A 19,144-nucleotide genomic window follows, 5' to 3' on the forward strand; every position below is an offset into this window, starting at 1 on the left:
AGGAGGTGGCTGTGTCGGGCCAAGTGCTCATGAGAAATGCCTCATTACGGGATTAATTACTGGCTGCTGGGCGCTGTGACATTTACAGGACCCCATCAGTGTTGTGACTTCTCACCTCCGACCATCTCCATTCCTTCCTCCAAACCGGCTGGAGTGAGTTCTGTGCTGACTTTCTGGCCAGCCTTCAAGCCTCAGGTCAGAGAAGGAATGGACAGGGGCCTCCGAGGGCTAGACTTGAGGATCTGGCATCATCCCTCCCCGCCACCTGACAGCGCCGTGCCCCAGAACCTCGGTGTCTTCAAAGGGAGGACACCTCCAGGCTGCAAAGCCCCGTGCGTGCGGACACTTGCAGTATCACACACCTCGGCCGACGGGTGCATTCAAGAGAGGCTGGGAAAGGATGGCCCTCTTCCCCTTTAAAACAAGTCACAGGCTCTAATTATCCTTAGGTTGAAATAGTGGAGGCCCCTCCCCCTCCCCCTTCTGGCTTTTGAACAAGAATCTGAAGAATGTGATACTGTGTGTAGACCTGAGCAAAGATCAGGGGCAGGATTCAGAGCTCTTCCGGGGGCTTTACCAGGCAGCCTTTGTGCTCTGGACCTGGGACATTCCCAGTTGGTTGTGGCTGAAAGTCTCTGACAACTACAGGCGCTTTAAATTCCAGGCTCTTCAGGGGGATCTGAAGGGGACAGCTGGGAGGGGTGGGGGGAATTCAGTTTAAAAAGGAGTTTGCCAGGGGCTGCGGATGAGCCAGGAGGATGAGCCAGGAGGACCGGTGCTTCTACCGTGTGTGATGGGGCAGGTGGCGGTGGGTCACCTCAGGCTCCTTCCCCTTCCTGATGATAGCTATGGGCCCTTGACAAACCTCAGCACCTTGGGAGGGGGGGTGAGCCAAGTGGTGAACCGGCGGGTAGGCGGACCCCTAGGGCACAGACCCCAACTGTACTACCTGTGTGCCCCCGAGCGAGTTGTTTAGATACTCTCTGGGCTTCAGTTTCTTCTGCAAAACAGGATACGGCGAGAACCTACTGCCAGGGTCACCGGTGGGTTGGCGAGATCTCCTGGGAACAGAACCGAGTGCTAGCAGTTACGTGTCAGCGCGGCCCTGGGGGGTGGGCCTCGTGACGCCCATTTCACAGTTGAAGAAAGAGAGGTTCGGGGCATGTAAATAACCTCCCCAGACATTCCCTCAGCCCGTAAATAGAGACTGCAGTGCTTGCCAGGGCGGCCCGACTTTACAAGTGTCACCTTCTGCCCCGCTCCCGCCGCCCTGGGCTTGCGTGTGTGCACGTGCCTGTGGGGTGGGTTCGGTCCCAATCTGGCAGCTATGTGGGGCGGGGGCCGCCGCTCTTTCCTTCTTGCGCATGCAGCTCAGCCTTGACCCCTTTAGAAGCAGACCGTGGCCTGGGCAAAGGAGCGGTTCTTGGCAGGTGGTAAAATAAGCAGCCGCCAGGTTTCTCGTGAAGGACGAGGTGAGGTCATCCCCGCAGCCAGGCTTCCTGCTCAAGGACGGCTGGGTTGGCCATCGTTTCAGACGAGGGTGCTACCTCGGCGTTCTCGAGAAATGAATTAGCTTTCTCTAGCAATTGACTTTTTCTGTAAAGTGGGAGATACATGGGTTTTATCTTCACTCTGTGACTAGTATTTGGGTGATTTTTTTCCCCCAGGGAGGCCGAAGGCTCTGGGATGTAGCTTGTCTACCTTGGTTTCCCTGGAGAGCTTGGCTCTGTCCTCCAGGCAGCCTGTGTGCCCGGGGCTGGCACCTGCTGGCTCATTTGGGAATCGTCCCAAGCAATGGAGATGTAGGGAGGAGAGGCGGTTTGCTGTTCAGTTTGGGATGCCTTGTTCCCGCAGTCCCCGGTGATCAGAGCAGCTCAGGGGGCGTGGCCTCCTGCGCCCTCCTTCCTGAGTCCTCCTCTTGCCCAACAGCTTTCACTGGTGGCTTGTCTTGACTGCAGAGTTTGTCTTTTGCCCCCTCTGATGTCTTTTGTGAGATCCTGATTACCCCACTGGAGGGTAATGAAGAAAGAAAATTTTCTCAAGTCTCTGTTCCTGTTGCCTTGGTGCAGAAGGAGGCCACTCCAGTGTCCTTTTGCCTTTGAAATTGTAACTGGGGGGCTTCTAAAAGTCCATGGACTGTACTTGAGGGTCTCAGTAAGCTCCGCAAGGTGGTATGCAAAGGATTTTCAGAGGGGTCCTTATTGGCTGGAAGTGTTCAGAACCACTGATCTAGAGAGAACTTTGGGTTTCCTGTTCATAGAGCGTGTGTGTGCACACGTGTGTGTGTGTGTGTGTGTGTGTGTGTAAGTAAACAGATGCTATCAGTAGGCCATTAGCAGGCATGAAGGTCTGTTCATTACAGGGTTAGGTTATGCCACCTCAGGGACATAAGTACGCAGAGGGCACCCTCTCTGAGCTTATCCCTGTAGGATAATGATCTTTCTTGCATTAAGCTGTTAATATCATGTCACTTCTGGGCGTCTCTTTAGCTTAGGACTGGGGTTTGGAGAGGTGATGTTCTGATTGTAGCGGACTGGATCTTTTGGGATTCTGCATACTGAGGGAGCGCTGTCCTTACCGTCTTCCCCCTGGGCTCCAGGTCCTCAAAGGATGTTTTCTGAATGCCCATATCCATGCGGTTTGCTTCACCTCCCTGCGCCTCTGAGTGTGTTTTTGAAGGGGGAGGGTGGGGACTGGGAATAGGGCAGGGCCGCAGGATGTGTGCCCGGGCTTTATTGAGGTTGTTGGGATCCCGTGATGGAGCAGTGGGCCATGAACACAGCAGCACCTGGCAGGTGACTGCTGGCCTACCAGCTGGAGGTTTGACCCCCCACAGAGCCTTGCTTTGGCTTTGGGCTCGAGCTTCTGCTTGACCTAACTTCTGGTCTTGGGCCTTGTCCGAGCCTCATCTACCCAGTGACATCTGAGTCAGATTGGCATTTTTTGGACCGGCAACTGAAACCTCATTGATTGGTCATGAAATTACTTTCACAGGTGGCAACCAGTGTTTTTAGACACGAAACAAAGTAGACTCAAGTGGAAGATACCCAGGTGAATAGCAAGTATATATCATTTTGTGGAGCTTTTGTCTGACCTGTTTGTGTGTATTCGGGATTAAAAGCCTTTAAATTAAATTTTTCTTTTTTTTTTTTTTTTTGCTGTGGGTTGAGATTTAAAAAAAAAATGTTGGCACTCTAGGATGAGATGCTCAGGGGGCCTCTTTCAGCCCCGACTTTGTGTGGTTTCCGCCTACAGGTCTGAGCCGAACTGAGTCTCCTCCTCCACTCCGGCTGAGCCTGTAAATGGAGTCCCTTGCAAGATCAAACTCTTTAAAGTTCTTTACAAAATTCTGGGAAGTGAGCTACATTCCTGGGGTGGAATAAATCATGTTGAGTTAGGTTAGGCAGGATGTGACTTCAAACCCCCCGAAGTGGGCTGTGTGAGGGCAGTGCTTGTGACTGACTCATTATGAGCTCAGTGGCGACACAGACTTGAGAGAAGAGGCAAAGATTGTGGAGAGGGGGGCCTGGGCCTGCAGGCCCGGGGCGCCACCAAGCACCGCTCCTCGGCTCGCCTATTGTGATCCTTACAATAGTTCTGTGAGTTGAGCAGTGCTCTGACCACATTGCAGAGCTGGGACTGTCAGCTAGACCTGGTGGGAGCTGCACCCCACAGGCTCGCATGGACTCACAGCTGTCCTGGGGGGGAGCTGGTAGCACGTCCCTTTTATAAACGGAGAAATGTAGGCCCAGGGGGGCCAAGGCAACCAGGCAGAGTTTGTTCTGTTAAGCGATGGATCTGGAGTTCCAGGGCCAGTCTGGCTGCCTCCTGAGTCGCGTTCCTTCTAATTCGCCTTCTGGGAAGGTCATGAATAAGTTATCACTGTTTAGAAGGGCTGTCTCCTTTCAGTGATGAAGCTTATTATCAGAGTTGACTTAAATGACTGCCCGATCAATTCAGGAAGATTGACCCCTGGCCGGTCATGTGTCTCTTACAAACAAGTGAGCCTCAGATTTAGCTGGAAGGGTGGGTGAGGAGGAGGAGGGCAGGGATCATGGTCCCGGAGGCCACCTGTTCTGAGCCTCTTCTGCCTTGCCTGCTCAAGGGGGAAACGAGCCACACCAGGGTCACTTCCAGGGTCACTTCTGTTTGGATAAGAAGGTGCAGGGTTATTGGTCTTAACGGCAGGTACTCTGCAGTTGGGGGCAGAGAGTCTCTGGTGTTTGATCCCTGGACTTTTGGACCTTTTGGGAGATTGGAACCTTCCCCATGACTCCGGTTCATGAGTATTATGCAGCCCTTCTGTGTGTCAGGCCTCGGGCACGGGCAGTGCCTGGGACCCATCTATGGCCTTAGAGCTCTCAGTCCAGCAAGAATAGGGTTGGGATGGCTGTTGGTGGTAGTGGCTACCCTACTCAGAGCTTGTGTGTGTGTGTGTGTGTGTGTGTGTGTGTTTGTATAATTTAAACCTCTCGGAATAACAAGCTGCTGTCGGGGGGCGCCTGGGTGGCTCAGTCGTTAAGCGTCTGCCTTCAGCTCAGGGCGTTATCCCGGCGGTCTGGGATCAAGCCCCACATCAGGCTCCTCCACTGGGAGCCTGCTTCTTCCTCTCCCACTCCCCCTGCTTGTGTTCCCTCTCTCACTGGCTGTCTCTATCTCTGTCAAATGAATAAATAAAATCTTAAAAAAAAAAAAAAAAACTGCTGTTGGCCTGCTGGGTTCTGGGCACAGTGGTCTTCAGAAATTGTTTTCAGTTTCTCATCTGGGGTTGCATTTCCCCGCCGTCACAACGTGGACTCAGGAAACCCAGCGCGCTGCACTTTCCCATTGAGACAGCGGCTGTATAATTAGATCTTTTCAGTATGGTTATTTTTCTGCGTCGGGTTTCAGCAAACTCTGCTCACATGGTTGAGGAGAGAAAAACCGTCCTATCAGCAGATCCAAAGGGAAGGAATCAGTCCGCCGCAGGCCGCTGAAGGGTTCAGGTTGCCCCTCTTGCCTGCGTGTGCCGCCTCTGGCAGAGTCTAGAGACGCTGTCTGCGGGGAGGGGGGCAGGGTCTGCGTGCAGTTGTGTCAACCTTGTCACACCTGGGGGCGAGTCTAGGGCTCAGAGTCCTGGCTCTGGGGGCATCTGAAGCCGGGTGCTTCTCTTTGAAGTCCCTCATCGGTGGTGGCAGAGTGAGAGCTCATCACCGAGGAGGGGAGGCCCATGTGTGATCTCACTACGCAAATATTGAGCCAAGTATAAGCAAAGTCAAGGGTCCAGTGCCTATGACTTACTGCAGATCCAGCTGGGAGCCTCCCCAGCCGGCCTCTTCCCATTGAGTGAAAGCTGTGTAACCTGTTGCTGCTGTGCTCCCCGCCCCCCAACATTAGACGGGAGGGGTTGGGAGGGTTACCTTTGGAATTGGTGGTTCTCTTGGACAGTCCGGCTCCCAGAAGACACAACATGAGCCTGTGAACAGTTTGGCTCACTTCCACAAGCGTGGGTTGAGGACCCTCTCCATGAACCCTGGGTTGTCTGGGGTCTGGGGGGCATGGGGGGGGGACAGTCCCTGCCTTCGAGGAATCTGACGGCTGATGGGAAGACAGGCAGAGAAGCAGTGGTTCTGGGATAAGGCAGATGATGCTGGAATCGGTCAGGGGAGGGGAGGGAGCTAGATGAATGATCTACTGGGGTGTTGGGAAAGGCTGCCCAGGCGATGGGAGAGTTGGCCGAGGAGCACAGGCTCTGCCCTTGCGAGCTGTGTCTGGAATGGAGAGCGTCAGGACAGGAGGGGTAGGGCTGGAAGGACGGTTGGGAGGCGTCAGGCACAGGAGTTGGTTGGGTTCTAAAGGCCATGAGGATCTCTCTCTTTAGGCGGGGTGGACATGCTCAGTGGCAGAGCTCTTGAATGGAATGCCAGGGCCGTCTTCTCCCTTTGCTTTCTGGCCTGATTGGTTGATGGAGTCATTCATTGAGAATGTATCTTGTGGCCTGGAAGACAGGGATAGTACCTTAGAGGAGGAGACCCATTTGGGCACTTCGTCCGGGTGACGTATGATGTCTGAGCGCTAAGCTGGAAGAGGCCCTGGGACGCGCGGTCACTTCTTCCTTCGGAGGAAATGACTGCAGTGGGCATTGCTTCCTGCTTCTCCCTGGGCTGAGCTGTGTGCAGTAGTAGGTCAGAGGGTGCCCCCTGTGCCTTCATTTGTCCCTTTCTTGTGGCATTGAACCACTTTCTCCCTGGCCCTGTCCTGGGACTCTGCCCGCTCTTGGATGGCAAGCCTGCTCCTCTGTCGTCCCAGCTGCTTTGCAGCTGCTCACTCCTGTCCCCTCCAAGTGAGGTCAGCGAGGGTGATCTCTTCAAAATACAGATCTGATGATGTCACCCTCTCCCCACCCCCAGGTGGCCTCCCCTGTCCCTCAGCTAGAATCCACATTCTTCAACCTGGTTGATAAGATCCTGGGTGAGCTGCTGCGCTTATCCCGCTGCAGCCTCAGCTCCAGCTCCCCCCTCCCCTTCCTCCCCCTGCCTCGCCCACTTTCTGTCCTTACCCACATAGGAGGAGGGAATCTATGCACGAAGTTCTGGTGTCTTTTTTTTTTTTTATTAATTAATTTTAGGGAGAGAAAGAGAGTGCAGGTGCACAGGGGGAGGGGGAGAGGCAGAGGGAGAGGGGGAGAGAGAATCCGAAAGCAGACTCCCCCTGAGTGCAGAGCCTGACACAGGGCTGGATCCCAAGATCCGTAGAGCATGACTCGAGCCGAAACCAAGAGTCGGCAGCTCAACCGACTTAGCCACCCAGGCGCCCCTCTGGTGTCACCTTTGATGGTCTGGTTTCTTTGGGTGCAGAGCAAAGCCAAAGTGACCCCAGTCCGCGCCTTCTGTTGTCAGGCACACGTGAGCATTTCTCAGTGTTCGTGGGCAGCCCCTCCATGTGGCCTTGGTGGAGGGAAGGGCAAAGGGGGTGGGTTCTGGGGCTCTGGTGCTAAATTCCTCTCTGGCCTGTCTCTGGTCTGGGTTTCTTATCTGCTGAGCATCAACACAAGCTTGGGTTGGAATACTGCTAATGGCAACAAGTCCCAGCTTCTTCTGTAAGCAAACAGCATTCCTGAGGTGGGGAGGAAGGGGGCCCATCCTCCTAGCCCTCGGCAGCTTCTGCCTCCTGGGCTCTGGGCACTGGGAGGACCCTCCCCTTCCCTCCTCTTCCCCTTCCTCCTCCCCTTCCTCCTCCCCACCTCCGCATCCTGGGTAGAATGAGCACCTTAGGGTAGGCTAACGCTGGAAGTTTGGCCCCCTGTAGATGATTGTTCTAATAGCCCCGGTGTTTATGCAGGGCGGCTCTTGTGGTCCATTATCTTGTTCGAGCGTGATAAGCCGAGCTGCTGGTCAGTGCCAAGCCAGACTCCGCTTCAGCTCTTCTGCCCGAGGCCTCCTGCACATCCCGAGGGACCAGCATTTCCCAGGCCAGCACTGAGGAATAGTTTTCCTGCAGGATAGCCCGGGGTGCTTCGCCTGATCAGACAAAGTGCAGCAGGCTTCCTTGACTGCAGCCTTCCCGGAGCATTTCCTAGTGCAGGAGGGCCACGGGGAGGCAGGTTTCCAACCTCCTTTAGCCGTGGAACCCTCTTCCTTCGTGCTAAATTACTAGTTGGGAGACAGCGTGCTGTACCATGTTCTCTGCGGACCTGTGTAAACTGGAGAAAGAGTCACCAAACTTCTGGAAACTTTTGAGAGGCCCCAGGTGTCATTCTAGAGAAGGATTAGGTCAGGAGGACGAGATCTGGAAGTTCGTACTCAGTCTCCAAGTCTTTCCTGGCAATTTGAGTTACAGTTTCTCTGATAACAGGTTTTTCCCTCACTCTAAAGCTAGGAAATTGCGGTGTGAACAGCTTCAAGTTTACAGGAATTGACTGGGGGATTCAAACCGGAGTCCTGTGACTCCAGATTTATACCCATTCTATTCGATTACAGTGCATTACAAGCTTATCTTGGGATTTGCAGAATGTTCCTCTGCATCGCAGTGGATTTTTCAGGTTCCATCTGTCTAGACGTTCAGAGTTGGTCCCAAAGATCCGTGTCTGTACCGCTTGCGAGCAGATGTGGACCGAGGGCTCCGGGAGAGGCAGAAAGGGCAGCCTGAGGCCTTTTCGTGGGTCCCAGCAAGGGCAGAGGCCACACGACACCAGCCAAGTTCCTTTCTGGTGTGTCTGGTGGTAGATGGTGGGTGCCTCCACCTTGGTTAGTCAGGAGGTGCTAGAAGGTTCCAGAAAACTGAGATGGTTTTATTCAGTCTTATGCAAAACTTCTTGGGGACCAATAAATTATCTTCACTCCTATTTCTCTCTGTGGATTGAAAGCCCCACTACCCTCTCTTTCCCTTCTTATTCTTGGGATATAAGAACTAGTCCATAAATGACTTGGGCTTTGTGACACGTAAGTGGCTGTGAGCCTTGTGCAGGCTGCCAGCTTGGGTCTCCTTGTTCCCGTTGGCTCTCGAACCCTGTGGCCCTCTGCGCAGCTCAAGGAGATTTTCCAGCTTCTTAGAAAGCTTCCCCATTACTCCTCCTTTCTCTTTGCCATGTTCCTCACACAGTCATTCAGGAAACAGCACTGCTGGGGTCAGGCATCGTGCTAGACATTCAAAATCGAGGGCATGAATGAGACCTGCCTTCCATGCTCAGATGAAACTGCAGATAATGACGATTCAGCTGTTTGATTACTCACGGGAAGTCCCTTTGTAGCTATCCGGGAGGGCCTTATGGAGGAGGACTTTCGAGTAGAAATTTGAGAGAGGGCTCCTGGTGCGGAGGAGGAGGCATGAGCAGAAGGGGCTGTGAGCAGGACTGGGTTATGAGGACGGGTCGGAGCACAGAGGAGATTGATGGGTATGGCTGCGAAGGGCCTCCTCACTGTGAAAAGATTAGATTTTATTCTGGAGAAGATGTGGAGCCATTGAACTGTTTCAAACTGGTGAGGAATTGTCAATAAGATACAGCACGCACAGAGATGGAGCTCTTGAGTCATCCTGAAGGTGGCAGGGGGTATGGATTGGCAGGAGGTAGAAGACTGTGGGGAAGGCCAGGAAGGAGGCGGCTGTGCAATCTAGAAAGGAGAGGGAGCAGTCCTGGAGCAGGGTGCTGGCTGTGGGATTGACAAGAGGGCTTTGCTAATCCACCGAGCAGAGTTTACAGTGACGGTCTTGGGTGACCAGATGGACGGGGTCTTGATGGAGACCCAGAAGAGAGTGCAGGTTTGGGGGAGTTCATTGTGATGGTGCTTGTGGGTTCTCTGGTGGAGACGTTGACTGGTAGGCACTCAAGATATATTAGAGGGGGTTTGCAGGAGATTTCTGGGTGGGATGCATTATCTGGGTATCCTCCCTGGGACTAAACCTGATGTATCAGAACCTTTCAATAAATGGCATTTGATGGCATTCCCAGGATATGGGGTCAGCCTTCACATCCAGGGGGGCACCTCCCCCCCCAGCATGGCTGCTGCCTGCCTTCCAGGAATCGACTGGACCTCTTCATGCTCGTGAACTAGGTTGTGAATCACCAGCCCAATGGTGATTTGTGTCCTTCCTGGGAGGCACATTAGTCCCCTTTGCCTGATTTTTTTTTTTCTTTTTCTTTTAAATTGGGGCATTTAGGAGTCTTTAGAGTCCAGTCCAGTAGTGGGTTCAGGTCAGATCCCTTAAAGTAACATTGTGTTATAGGGGCAGTCGCTCCTTGGTGACAGTGCCATTCCTAGTGGATTTGTCCCACTATGTGGGTCCTGGGACTCACTTTTCATCGGGGAACTTCTGCTTTTAGAAGTATGCACTTCAGACTGGGGAGAGGGTTTACTAAGCTGAAGTCTGGCTTCTATGAAAGATTTACTCCTGCAACTCACCCCTTAAGCCCATGCTTCTCAACTGGGGGCCATTTTGCTCCCCCAGTCCCCGTCTTGGGCAGTGTCTGGAGACGTTTCTCGTTGTCCCTACTGCGGATGGGATGCACTCTTGTCTAGTGGGTAGAGGCCAGAGATGTTGTTAAATATCCTGCAATACACAGGACAGCCAGCCCCCATGACAAAGAATTCCGTGGCCCCATGTGTTCACAAAGCTGAGGCTGGGAAGCCCTGCCTTAAATTGTCACATCATTGTATAGTTGATGAAGAACTGCCCCCTCTTCTCCCTCGGCCTCCTACCACCTCTTCCCCTCCCCCACCAGCACTCTCCCCATCTTCTAGGACCCAGTTTACATCCCATCCCTTCCACGGACCTCCTGCTGCTTTGAGTTTTCCATTGACTTACCACTTCCTCTCTGTTCCTGCCCCGAGTGACTTGTTCCTTCGTCTTTTCTTCATTGAGTCTTGTGTTGGCGCTGGCTGTTTTCATGGTCCTCCCCTCTGCAGCGAAGATTCCACTACCTTATAAAGTCCTTGGGTCTTTTGTACTTTTGTCACCATATTTTTGCACATAGACCCTCCTATGTAGTAGGTCATTGAGTAAGTAAATCCTAAGGGGCTTGACAATTTCTATATAACTGCCATAGCTGCCTTCATAGAACCTTCCTTAACGATGGAACTCGGGCACCTTGATAGTTTTGCTAACCCAAAAGCAGTGGCTATAGGAAGAGAAGAGAAGGGACACGTTCACCTGTGCTCTCTGGGTGGGGGTGGGGGTAAAAAGCTGGCAGAGGAGCCTGCTCGCAAACACCAGCAATGAAGCTGGGACCTTGGCTCAGAGAACGGAAATGGCTCAGCCAAGGTCACGCAGACCCCTGACCTTTCTTTTAGCACCAGCGATCTAAGGTGGGAGTGAAGCCCCACCAGGAGGTGGGGTTTGCAGCTTCGAGTTGACATGCTCAGTGTCTCTGTCCCTGGTTTGCCTAATGAACCAGGGGTTCTGGGTTTGTTTTCTCCCCAGAAAGTGGCAGAGAGCTCCCCGGGGAGGCAGCGGAGGCGGAAGCCCAGCAGGTCTGAGTTTGAACCTGGGTTTTGTGACCCGTGTGGGCCTTGTTGCCCTCACCTGTGGGGATGGAGGAAACGGAGAGCTGCCTCACACGCCTTCGGACAGGGTAGCTTTGAGACGGGATGGGACCTGAAGCTCCAGGCCCAGAACTTGGCCATGGAAGCCTTTACATAGACCCTCGTTGTCTAGGAACGGACAAGCTCGCAGTGTTTGGACCAGTGATTTGTCCCAGTCGAATAAATTCTGTCTTTAAGGGGCTAGCTGTTTCTTTCCCAAACAAGCACACAAGTCAGTAAAAAGAGAACCAAGCGAAGGGCAGGAAGCTGAGAGGGAAAGCGAGGGGTCCTTGGGAAAACAGGAAGGAGTAAAAGGTCCAGATGGATGTTGGGGGGGGGAGGGGAGAAGGCAGACAATCAAGGAATTACATTTTGGGTCAAAAGCAGAGGTTTTTGGTCAACCTATTTACTTTCAGTTTCATCATTTCCTGAGAGTCCTAATTTAGCCTCTGGTCGTGTCCTCTCGATTATGGCCTAAAAAGGCAACTACTTGGGTTTCTTGGAGTTGGGTTGGCACCCGCAGGAAGCTGGTGTGGAAAGGGCCGGCCTCCACCGGATCTGCTCTCCAATGGGGAAAGCTGCCTTCTTTTTCCTTAACTCCTTGCTGGCCTGTGAGTCCCGCAGATCCCCAGAATTTCCTGAGGTTCCCTAATCCGAACCCCTGAGCTTTTTCCTGCAGATGGTTTTCCTAGTGCTGGTGTGGCTGCTGCCACATAGGCATGTGCTCACGTGGCCACACATACCAATCAACCCTTTTGGAAAGCATTTTGATAATACTTCTCAAGGCCATAAAAATGTCTGGATGTTCCTTTGTTCCAGTAACGCCACTTCTGGGAATTTATCTCAAGGTGGCCCACCATGTAAGGAAAAAAAACCCTAGTAGGTGGGTCCCCCCCTCCCCCGCCACAAAATCGCTTTGGAATATTATGCAGCCATTGTAAGTGTTTCCCAAGGAGGCCTTGGAGTCAGGAGTCCTGAGTTTGAGTTCTCTCTTCCCCAGGTGTGTGACCGAGTGAGATCACTTCCCTCTCAGAGCCTCTGTATCTTCAGCTGGAAAGTGAAGCGTTTGGATAAAAATGATCAACAGGCAAATGGTGGCCCTGTAGGGAAAGTCACAATAAATAGGAAAAATCCATAACGTGAAACCCCACGCTCTGCCTGTGATCATTAAAAATCTCAAGTGTTTCTATGAACAAGGACTAGAAGGACCATAAAAAAAGAGCAAACTGATTTTAGGGGGAGGGTCTCAGGAATTTATGGGGATATTTTTCTTTCATTTTGAAAACTTTATTTGAGAGAGAGGGAGAGAGAGAAAGCACAAGCAGGGGGAGGGGCAGAGGGAGAAGCAGGCTCCCCACCGAGCAGGACCCCAGGATCATGACCCAAGCTGAAGGCAGACGCTGAACCAACTGAGCCACCGAGGCACCCCTCATTTTGAAAACTTTTATATTTTGTATAGTTTAAAAAATTTTTTAATTTATTTAAATTCAGTGAATTAACAGATAGTGTATGATTAGTTTCAGGGGTAGAGTTCAGTGATTCATCAGTTGCATATAACACCCAGTGCTCATCACATCACGTGCCCTCCTTAATGCCCATCACCCGGTTACCCCACCCCCCGACCTACCTCCCCTCCAGCAACACTCAGTTTGTTCCCTAGAGTGAAGAGTCTCTTATGGTTTGTCTCCCTCTCTGATTTCGTCTTATTTTGTACGAAGTGTCAGAGAGGCCATTTAGCATGGTCCCAGGCCAGGGAGGGGAGAAGTGGCAGCTATCTCCCTAGTGTCCCTTCTCTGATGCCCCCTTTGATTTCTAACAGCTCTGGACTGTGACGGTTTACTCCGTCTGCACCCTCTGAGGTCAGCACTCCTATCTGTGTTGCTGGCAGCCCTACTGGACGCGTGTGCACGTGTGTGCACACACACACACGTGCGTGCACACACACACACACACACACGTGCGCGCGCACGCACGCACACACAAGTCTGCAACCACCAGGGCCCAGGGGCCTCCCCCTGACTCGGGGGGGGGGGGACACCAGAGCTCAGCCACAGGCACTGAATGTGGGTGTTCCCGGCTGTGCTGGTGGGAGGGCTTTAATACACCCCATTGTTTATGGCCACCTCGTCCAACCCATGTATTGATCTTGGCACTGCTGCTAACCCACGTCATTCCAGCAGAGCCGCTGACACCAAATAGCTCTGTCCTTGGCCTGGCCGAACAAGGCTCAGCCGCGTTTAATGAAAAGCTCTGCTCCTAGAGGAGTAGGGAGATGAGCAGGGACGCCTTAGGCCTACCGTGCATGGGAGCCTTGGCACCCCCGGAGGCGGAGGGGTGCCGACCTCTGTGCTGGCCCAGCTCTGAGGGGACGCAGTAAGACCCCCCCTCCAGGAAGTGCAGACTCCAGGTCTCATCAGGGGTAGACAGTCCTAAAAGGAGGGCAAAACGAGGAGCCAGGTGCAGTTGTCCCCTGCCAGCAAGCAGCTGCTGTGTTCACGGCCCTCCAGCACACACCCGCCAATGGATTTCCAGGGGCGGCTGAGTGCCCAGGGCCTGCAGCGCAAAGGGAGCCCATATGCTGCCAGGCTGCCAGGCCACCAGCTGGCTGCTTTGTGTTGGTCCCCCTAGGGCTGGTGTTGCTGGGATGAAGTGAGTCTGATGAGGCCAGAAGTTCTTGCACCATCACCACCGGGCGGCTCTCGGGGACAGTAGCAGGCCAAGGGAGTGAGCGTGTTCAAATTCCACTGTGCTCTGCTTTTTGAACTGGCCCCGTGGTCCATGCTGGGAAGGCTCACTCAGCCTCCCTGCCTGCCCGATAACACTCAGTAAGTGTGTGCTGAATGCTGTGGAAGGTATTCCCCCACACTCCCTGTGTCCCACTCAGCGTATCGACAGTCTGACCTGGCTCCAGTGCCAGCCTGGCTTCTTTCCTCTGTGGGACCCCAGCACAAGTGTGCTAGGAAGAGCCCAGACTGGGGAGCCCGGTGATCTGGGTTAGAGCCCTGCACCGTGACTGGACTGGGCGAGTCTGGGCAAGTTGCTTTCCCTCTCTGAGCCTGGTTCCTCATTTATAAATTGCGGATAATAAAAGATCTTTTGCAGGGTGATCGATGGTTCAGTGAGGTTGTTGGTAGGTTACGTAACGACTCTCCCCGACTCTCCCCTTTCCTTCTTCGTGGAGGGATCTCGTAAAGGGCATGTGATGCCCTTGGGTGTCTTCATTGGGCTGGAGTAGTAGAACTCCTTTTTTTTTAAGACTTTATTTATTTGACACAGAGAGACAGCCAGCAAGAGAGGAAACACAAGCAGAGGGAGTGGGAGAGGAAGAAGCAGACTCCCAGCGGAGAAGGGAGCCCAGTGCAGGGCTCTATCCCAGGATCAGGACCCTGAGCCAAAGGCAGACGCTTAACGACTGAGCCACCCAGGAGCCCCTGGAGTAGTAGAACTCTTACCCAGCAGTGGGCTTAGAATTTGGGGGGACAGGGTTCAAGTGAATCCTTTTTTGCATGTTGATGGGAGATTGTCTTGTCCCTTTTGGGTTTAAAGTTGGCAAAAAGGTTCAGAACCAGCAGCCTGTGAAGCTCTGTGCTCTGTGATCCTTCCAAGTCCTCAAGCAGGGCGGTGGCATGATGATGGGGAGACTGGTTTTGGGGGCCTGGATCCTAGGACTGAGGAGGCTGCCTGGCTAGTTAGTGGTCAGATGGATGGCAGAGGACAGCTGGGACATACTATGGCGTAGGGAACCCTTCCATTTACTTGAATGGCCTGGCGGGTGTGGGAGCCGACAGCCCGAAGTAAGCTGGTGTGGCCTGGGGGCTGCAGCCTGCTGAGACCCCAGCCCCACAGCAGAAGATGAGGCCAGGCTGGAAGATGAGGCCAGGCCATCCCTTCCTGCCTTGTGGACTGCTGTTATCTCTCGGGGGGTGGTCCTCGCAGGTGGATGATGCCCCTGGTCCCGCAGGAGGGGCCGCTAGGGTTTGCTTGGCTGGGAATGTAAACAAAGGCACCAGCTGAGGCTGCCGGGGAGGCTGCCAGGCTCTGTTCGGTGGACTTGCCTTCCCTCCTTGGCTGGCGGGGGGCGGGGCGGGGGGGGGGGGAGGCGAGCGAGCAGATTTCCTGGAAAACAGCCCCTCTCCTGGAACGTGTCCAGGGGAGCCCCTTAGTCTTGATCTGGAAAGCATTTAATGAGCCCAGATAAGAAGGCCTGGGCGGCCCAGACTTTTCTTTTTGTTCTGTCCCCCCCAAACCTCCAGCCTCCTTGGCACAAGTCCCTGTTGGAATCTAGAAGCGTGAAAGCCCGTGTGACTCTGGATTTGGATCGGGGGTCCTCCTGGCTTCCTGGGCCTGGGGAGGGGGCCTTGACCTCACTAGGGAAAGACCTTCCTGCGTTGCGAGCTGGGCAGTGAGCTTCTGGGCTGCTCTTCTGGTGGCTCTGGGCTGGCTCTGTCTCAGACCGTGGTTTCGAAATTCTGCGCTCCGTTTACCTAAACCAGCTGTCCTGCCCCTGGGTCCCAGCCTGAGCCTTTGAGTGGGAATAAGCACTGTGGTTATCCTGTGGAAAGGCCTTGGGACCAGGAGTCCTGAGTCCTCCCCACCTCGCGTGACTCTGGACAAGGCCCTGAACTTCCAGGGAGCTCCCGTTTCTTCATCTGTGAAATACGCTGAAGCATACTTTTTACCTACCACAGAGTTACGATGAGGAGCTTTTGTTTTAAGATGCCATTTATTTGAGAGAGACATAAGATGCCATTTATTTGAGAGAGACAGAGATAGCAGGAGAGAGCACGAGTGGGGAGGAGAGGGAGAAGCAGATCCCCACTGAGCAGGGAGCCCCACGTGGGGCCTGATCCCAGGACCCCAGGATCATGACCTGAGCCGAAGTCACACCCTTAACCGACCGACCCACCCAGGCGCCCCGACGAGTATCTTTCGAGATACATGAAGTGTGTGTGAAAGCATTTCATAAACCATTAAACCACACAGGTGTAAGGGATTATTATTTCATCCTCTTTATTTTGCAGATGAGTTTTGAAAAAAAGCAGGCACACATATGCTTAAGTTCTCTTGGACGTGGATTTAAGGGCTGCCTTTTGCATTTGTGGCCCCGAAGGGAAGTGCTCTTACTGTTCATGATGTTTCCTGGAGCCTGAGTTCTTTTCCTCTTGCCTTATTTCCTTGGGCTATATCATCAAGATGGAATTAACATCTCTTGGCAACATCATTAGTGTGTTGATTTTTTTTTTTTTCCCCTCTTGGTTGACTCCGTGAAATAAGAAGTTTTTTACACTGGCAGCTTCCACTATGCACCGTTGTAGTACGTTGCCTTTTTTGGGGGGGCTAATTAGAAGCTTGCTTTTGTTGGAAGTCCTCTTAAATCGTGTGGTCTCTTCCCTGCCTCCACGTGTATAGCATAGGGACTGTAGTTACATCTGCCTTTGAGATTCGTATGAGGTTCATCATTCGGCATCATGCTAGTTCATAGATTAGTTTGATTGTGGACGGATCCTAGGATCTACCTTCCCTGAATTTCTGGCAAAATCTCTGATGACAACTTGTTTCAGTCATGTACATCTTTTCCCCAAAAATGGAGAGCGGGAAGATTCTGGCAGCCGTGCAGCCGGGTTTTAGACGTTTTGCTCTCCTCCAGCGCCGCGCCGTTCGCAGAGATCGGAGGGGTTTAGCGGGCCTTGTGCGGCTGAGGTCGTCATGTCTGACTTTTCGCCCTCGTTTCCCCCGTAGGTCCTGGCTGTGAGTCGCCATGGCGCAGCAAGCTGCCGATAAGTATCTGTATGTGGATAAAAACTTCATCAATAACCCGCTGGCCCAGGCCGACTGGGCTGCCAAGAAGCTGGTATGGGTGCCTTCCGACAAGAGTGGCTTCGAGCCCGCCAGCCTCAAGGAGGAGGTGGGCGAGGAGGCCATCGTGGAGCTGGTGGAGAACGGGAAGAAGGTGAAGGTGAACAAGGATGACATCCAGAAGATGAACCCGCCCAAGTTCTCTAAGGTGGAGGACATGGCCGAGCTCACGTGCCTCAACGAAGCCTCCGTGTTGCACAACCTCAAGGAGCGCTACTACTCAGGGCTCATCTACGTAAGTGGGGCCCTGGCGCGGGAGGCGGGAGGCGGGAGGCGGGAGGCCCGGCTCTGTCCCGTCCCCCTCACCCGCCTGGGCGCTTGTGCTCTGGGAGAGGAGGGGACTTGAAGAAAGCTGGGGTGGCATCCGCAAACTTTGGCACGTGAGCGTCCTCATGGAATGTTCTACTTTATCTTTTCTCTGCCTAGCCGAAAACACCCCAGGAAGCCTGTTTTAGATCACACAGTGGGAGAACATCATGGTGTGTGTGGGCCGTGCCCACCCACGGCCCTTGGTCCTCGGCGTGGTGGAGATAGGAAGGGTGGTTCTTTCTAAAGTGAGGGAATGCCATGTCCTGGTTTCCCACCACCTGGTCTCCTTCCCCCCTCCCCGCTTGCCCAATGTCTTTTTTAGAATCTCTGCCATCTTGGTCTTTTTAGAGGCCTGTCGGTGTGCCTTGCTTCCCCTGGGAGTGTGTTTTGAGCAGAGACGAGCATCGAGAGCGAGGCTTGAACCCTTACTTCCAGAGCCGTGCCAGGCTTGGCGTCCGAGAAGGGCGCGTGAAAAGGCCCAGAGCATGCAGAGGGGGAGTGGCCCTTCCCCTGTCTTCTGTCCAGTGGGGCCACATTTGCCGAAAGACCGCTCATCCCTGTTTTAGAAAACATCAGGAGCGGAGTGCTTTCCTACCTCCTGTGTTATAGGCTGCACAATCTTAAGGTCCTAGGGTCACAAGTTCTTTCTGAATTCTTATTTCTTCTGCTCAGTTCCAAAGTATTTCCTTCCAGTTTCATCTCAGGTGGGGAAGAAATTATCTGGCTCTTAACTATTCTTAAAATAGCTCTTTGTTTAAATATGCTGTTACATTCACCTTGGCCTTCTTGGTCTTGAAGCTGAATAAAAATGGTTCTCAAAATTTGTTTGAATTAGAGAAAGAAAGCATCTCGAGAGTCTTACAGCCCTTTCAATGGGAAGACCAAGCCTTGCACCCAGGGGTTGGCTCATGATCACATACGTAATAAAAGGACGTGCTGGGCTCATCCTGGTGCAGGGATGCTCAGTGGCCCCCAAAGAGTCAGCCATTTTATTTTCTGTACAATCTTAGGCTGACGTCAGCACGCGTTTCCATAGGGCATGTCCCCAGCATCCTGGACTGGTACTTCTGAGTGCCCTGCGATGTGCCAGAGTCCTCTTTGGAGCCGCGGACCATCTTGAATTGCCCAGACCTCCTGAGCAGGCCGGATCACATGCCAGCGCTGTATTACCTTGCTGATTGCTAAATTGGTCCATGATAACGAGGTGGCTTGTTTCCTGCCATCGATGACCACCCTTTGGGGATGAACCTAATTAGTCAGGACCTACCAGTAAGGACATACACAGAATGGTCTTTCTGGACGAGTCCTTCTTTGTGGACCAGCTTAGTCTGGCCGGCTGATATGTCAGGTGGGGAGAGCTGAGGCCCAGAAGAGGGCCAGAGCCCAGCGCAGGGTCATGCAGGCTGAGACTGGAGCTCGGGTTTCTTGACCCTCAGCCCAGCTCTCTCTTTCTTGGTGAGAGCAGAGCATTGTATGGACAAGATTAAAAGTGTCTGTCCCTAGGGATCTTGACCACTGAAATTGAGAATTGGCAACTTGAGAAAAGCAAGGGGCCTGGAAGGAAGCATTGCTTGTCTGTTGGGGCAGCTGGGAGCTGAGGCCCATTGTCTGGGAGTGGGACGCCCCTAGGCAGGTTCTGTAGCTTATTGTACCCAGTCTGCTGGAGCGATGAAGGGCACGGGAGGTGGAGCCTCCAGGACCCGGTTCAGACCCTTCCCCGGCCACACGCCAGGGCCACAAGGAGCCTCACTTCCTCCCTGGTGAGAAGTGTGCAAGCGCCAGCCCACACCTGCTTCACGGCAGGGCCTGGGCTCTGTAGCTGCTGCTGTTTGTTTTGATGGAAGGTAGAGGTGGTCCTCTGCGTGGCCTTCCCTGGTGTCTCTGTTCAGCTTGTGTCCTGCCAGGGATCTGCTGAGTGTGACGCGCGGGGGGTGGGGGGTCTGCGCTGGCCCGTATCAGCTGGCTGCAGACAGCCGCTCTCC

The 19,144-nt window shown here is 53.5% G+C and overlaps 1 protein-coding gene across 1 annotated transcript in view; it reads left to right on the plus strand.

Moving 5' to 3' along the window:
- Positions 1–19,144, plus strand: part of MYH9 (myosin heavy chain 9) — an 89,321-nt gene that overhangs the window by 13,824 nt on the left and 56,353 nt on the right. The window contains exon 2 of the mRNA XM_045780077.2: positions 16,737–17,088. Within this exon, the coding sequence (XP_045636033.1) occupies positions 16,756–17,088 (333 nt within the window). The 5' untranslated portion in view covers positions 16,737–16,755. The remainder of the gene's footprint in view (positions 1–16,736; positions 17,089–19,144) is intronic.

Source organism: Ursus americanus, chromosome 17 (assembly GCF_024610735.1).
Source record: "Ursus americanus isolate L20-20 chromosome 17, mUrsAme1.1.p, whole genome shotgun sequence".
NCBI classification, from domain to species: domain Eukaryota; kingdom Metazoa; phylum Chordata; class Mammalia; order Carnivora; family Ursidae; genus Ursus; species Ursus americanus.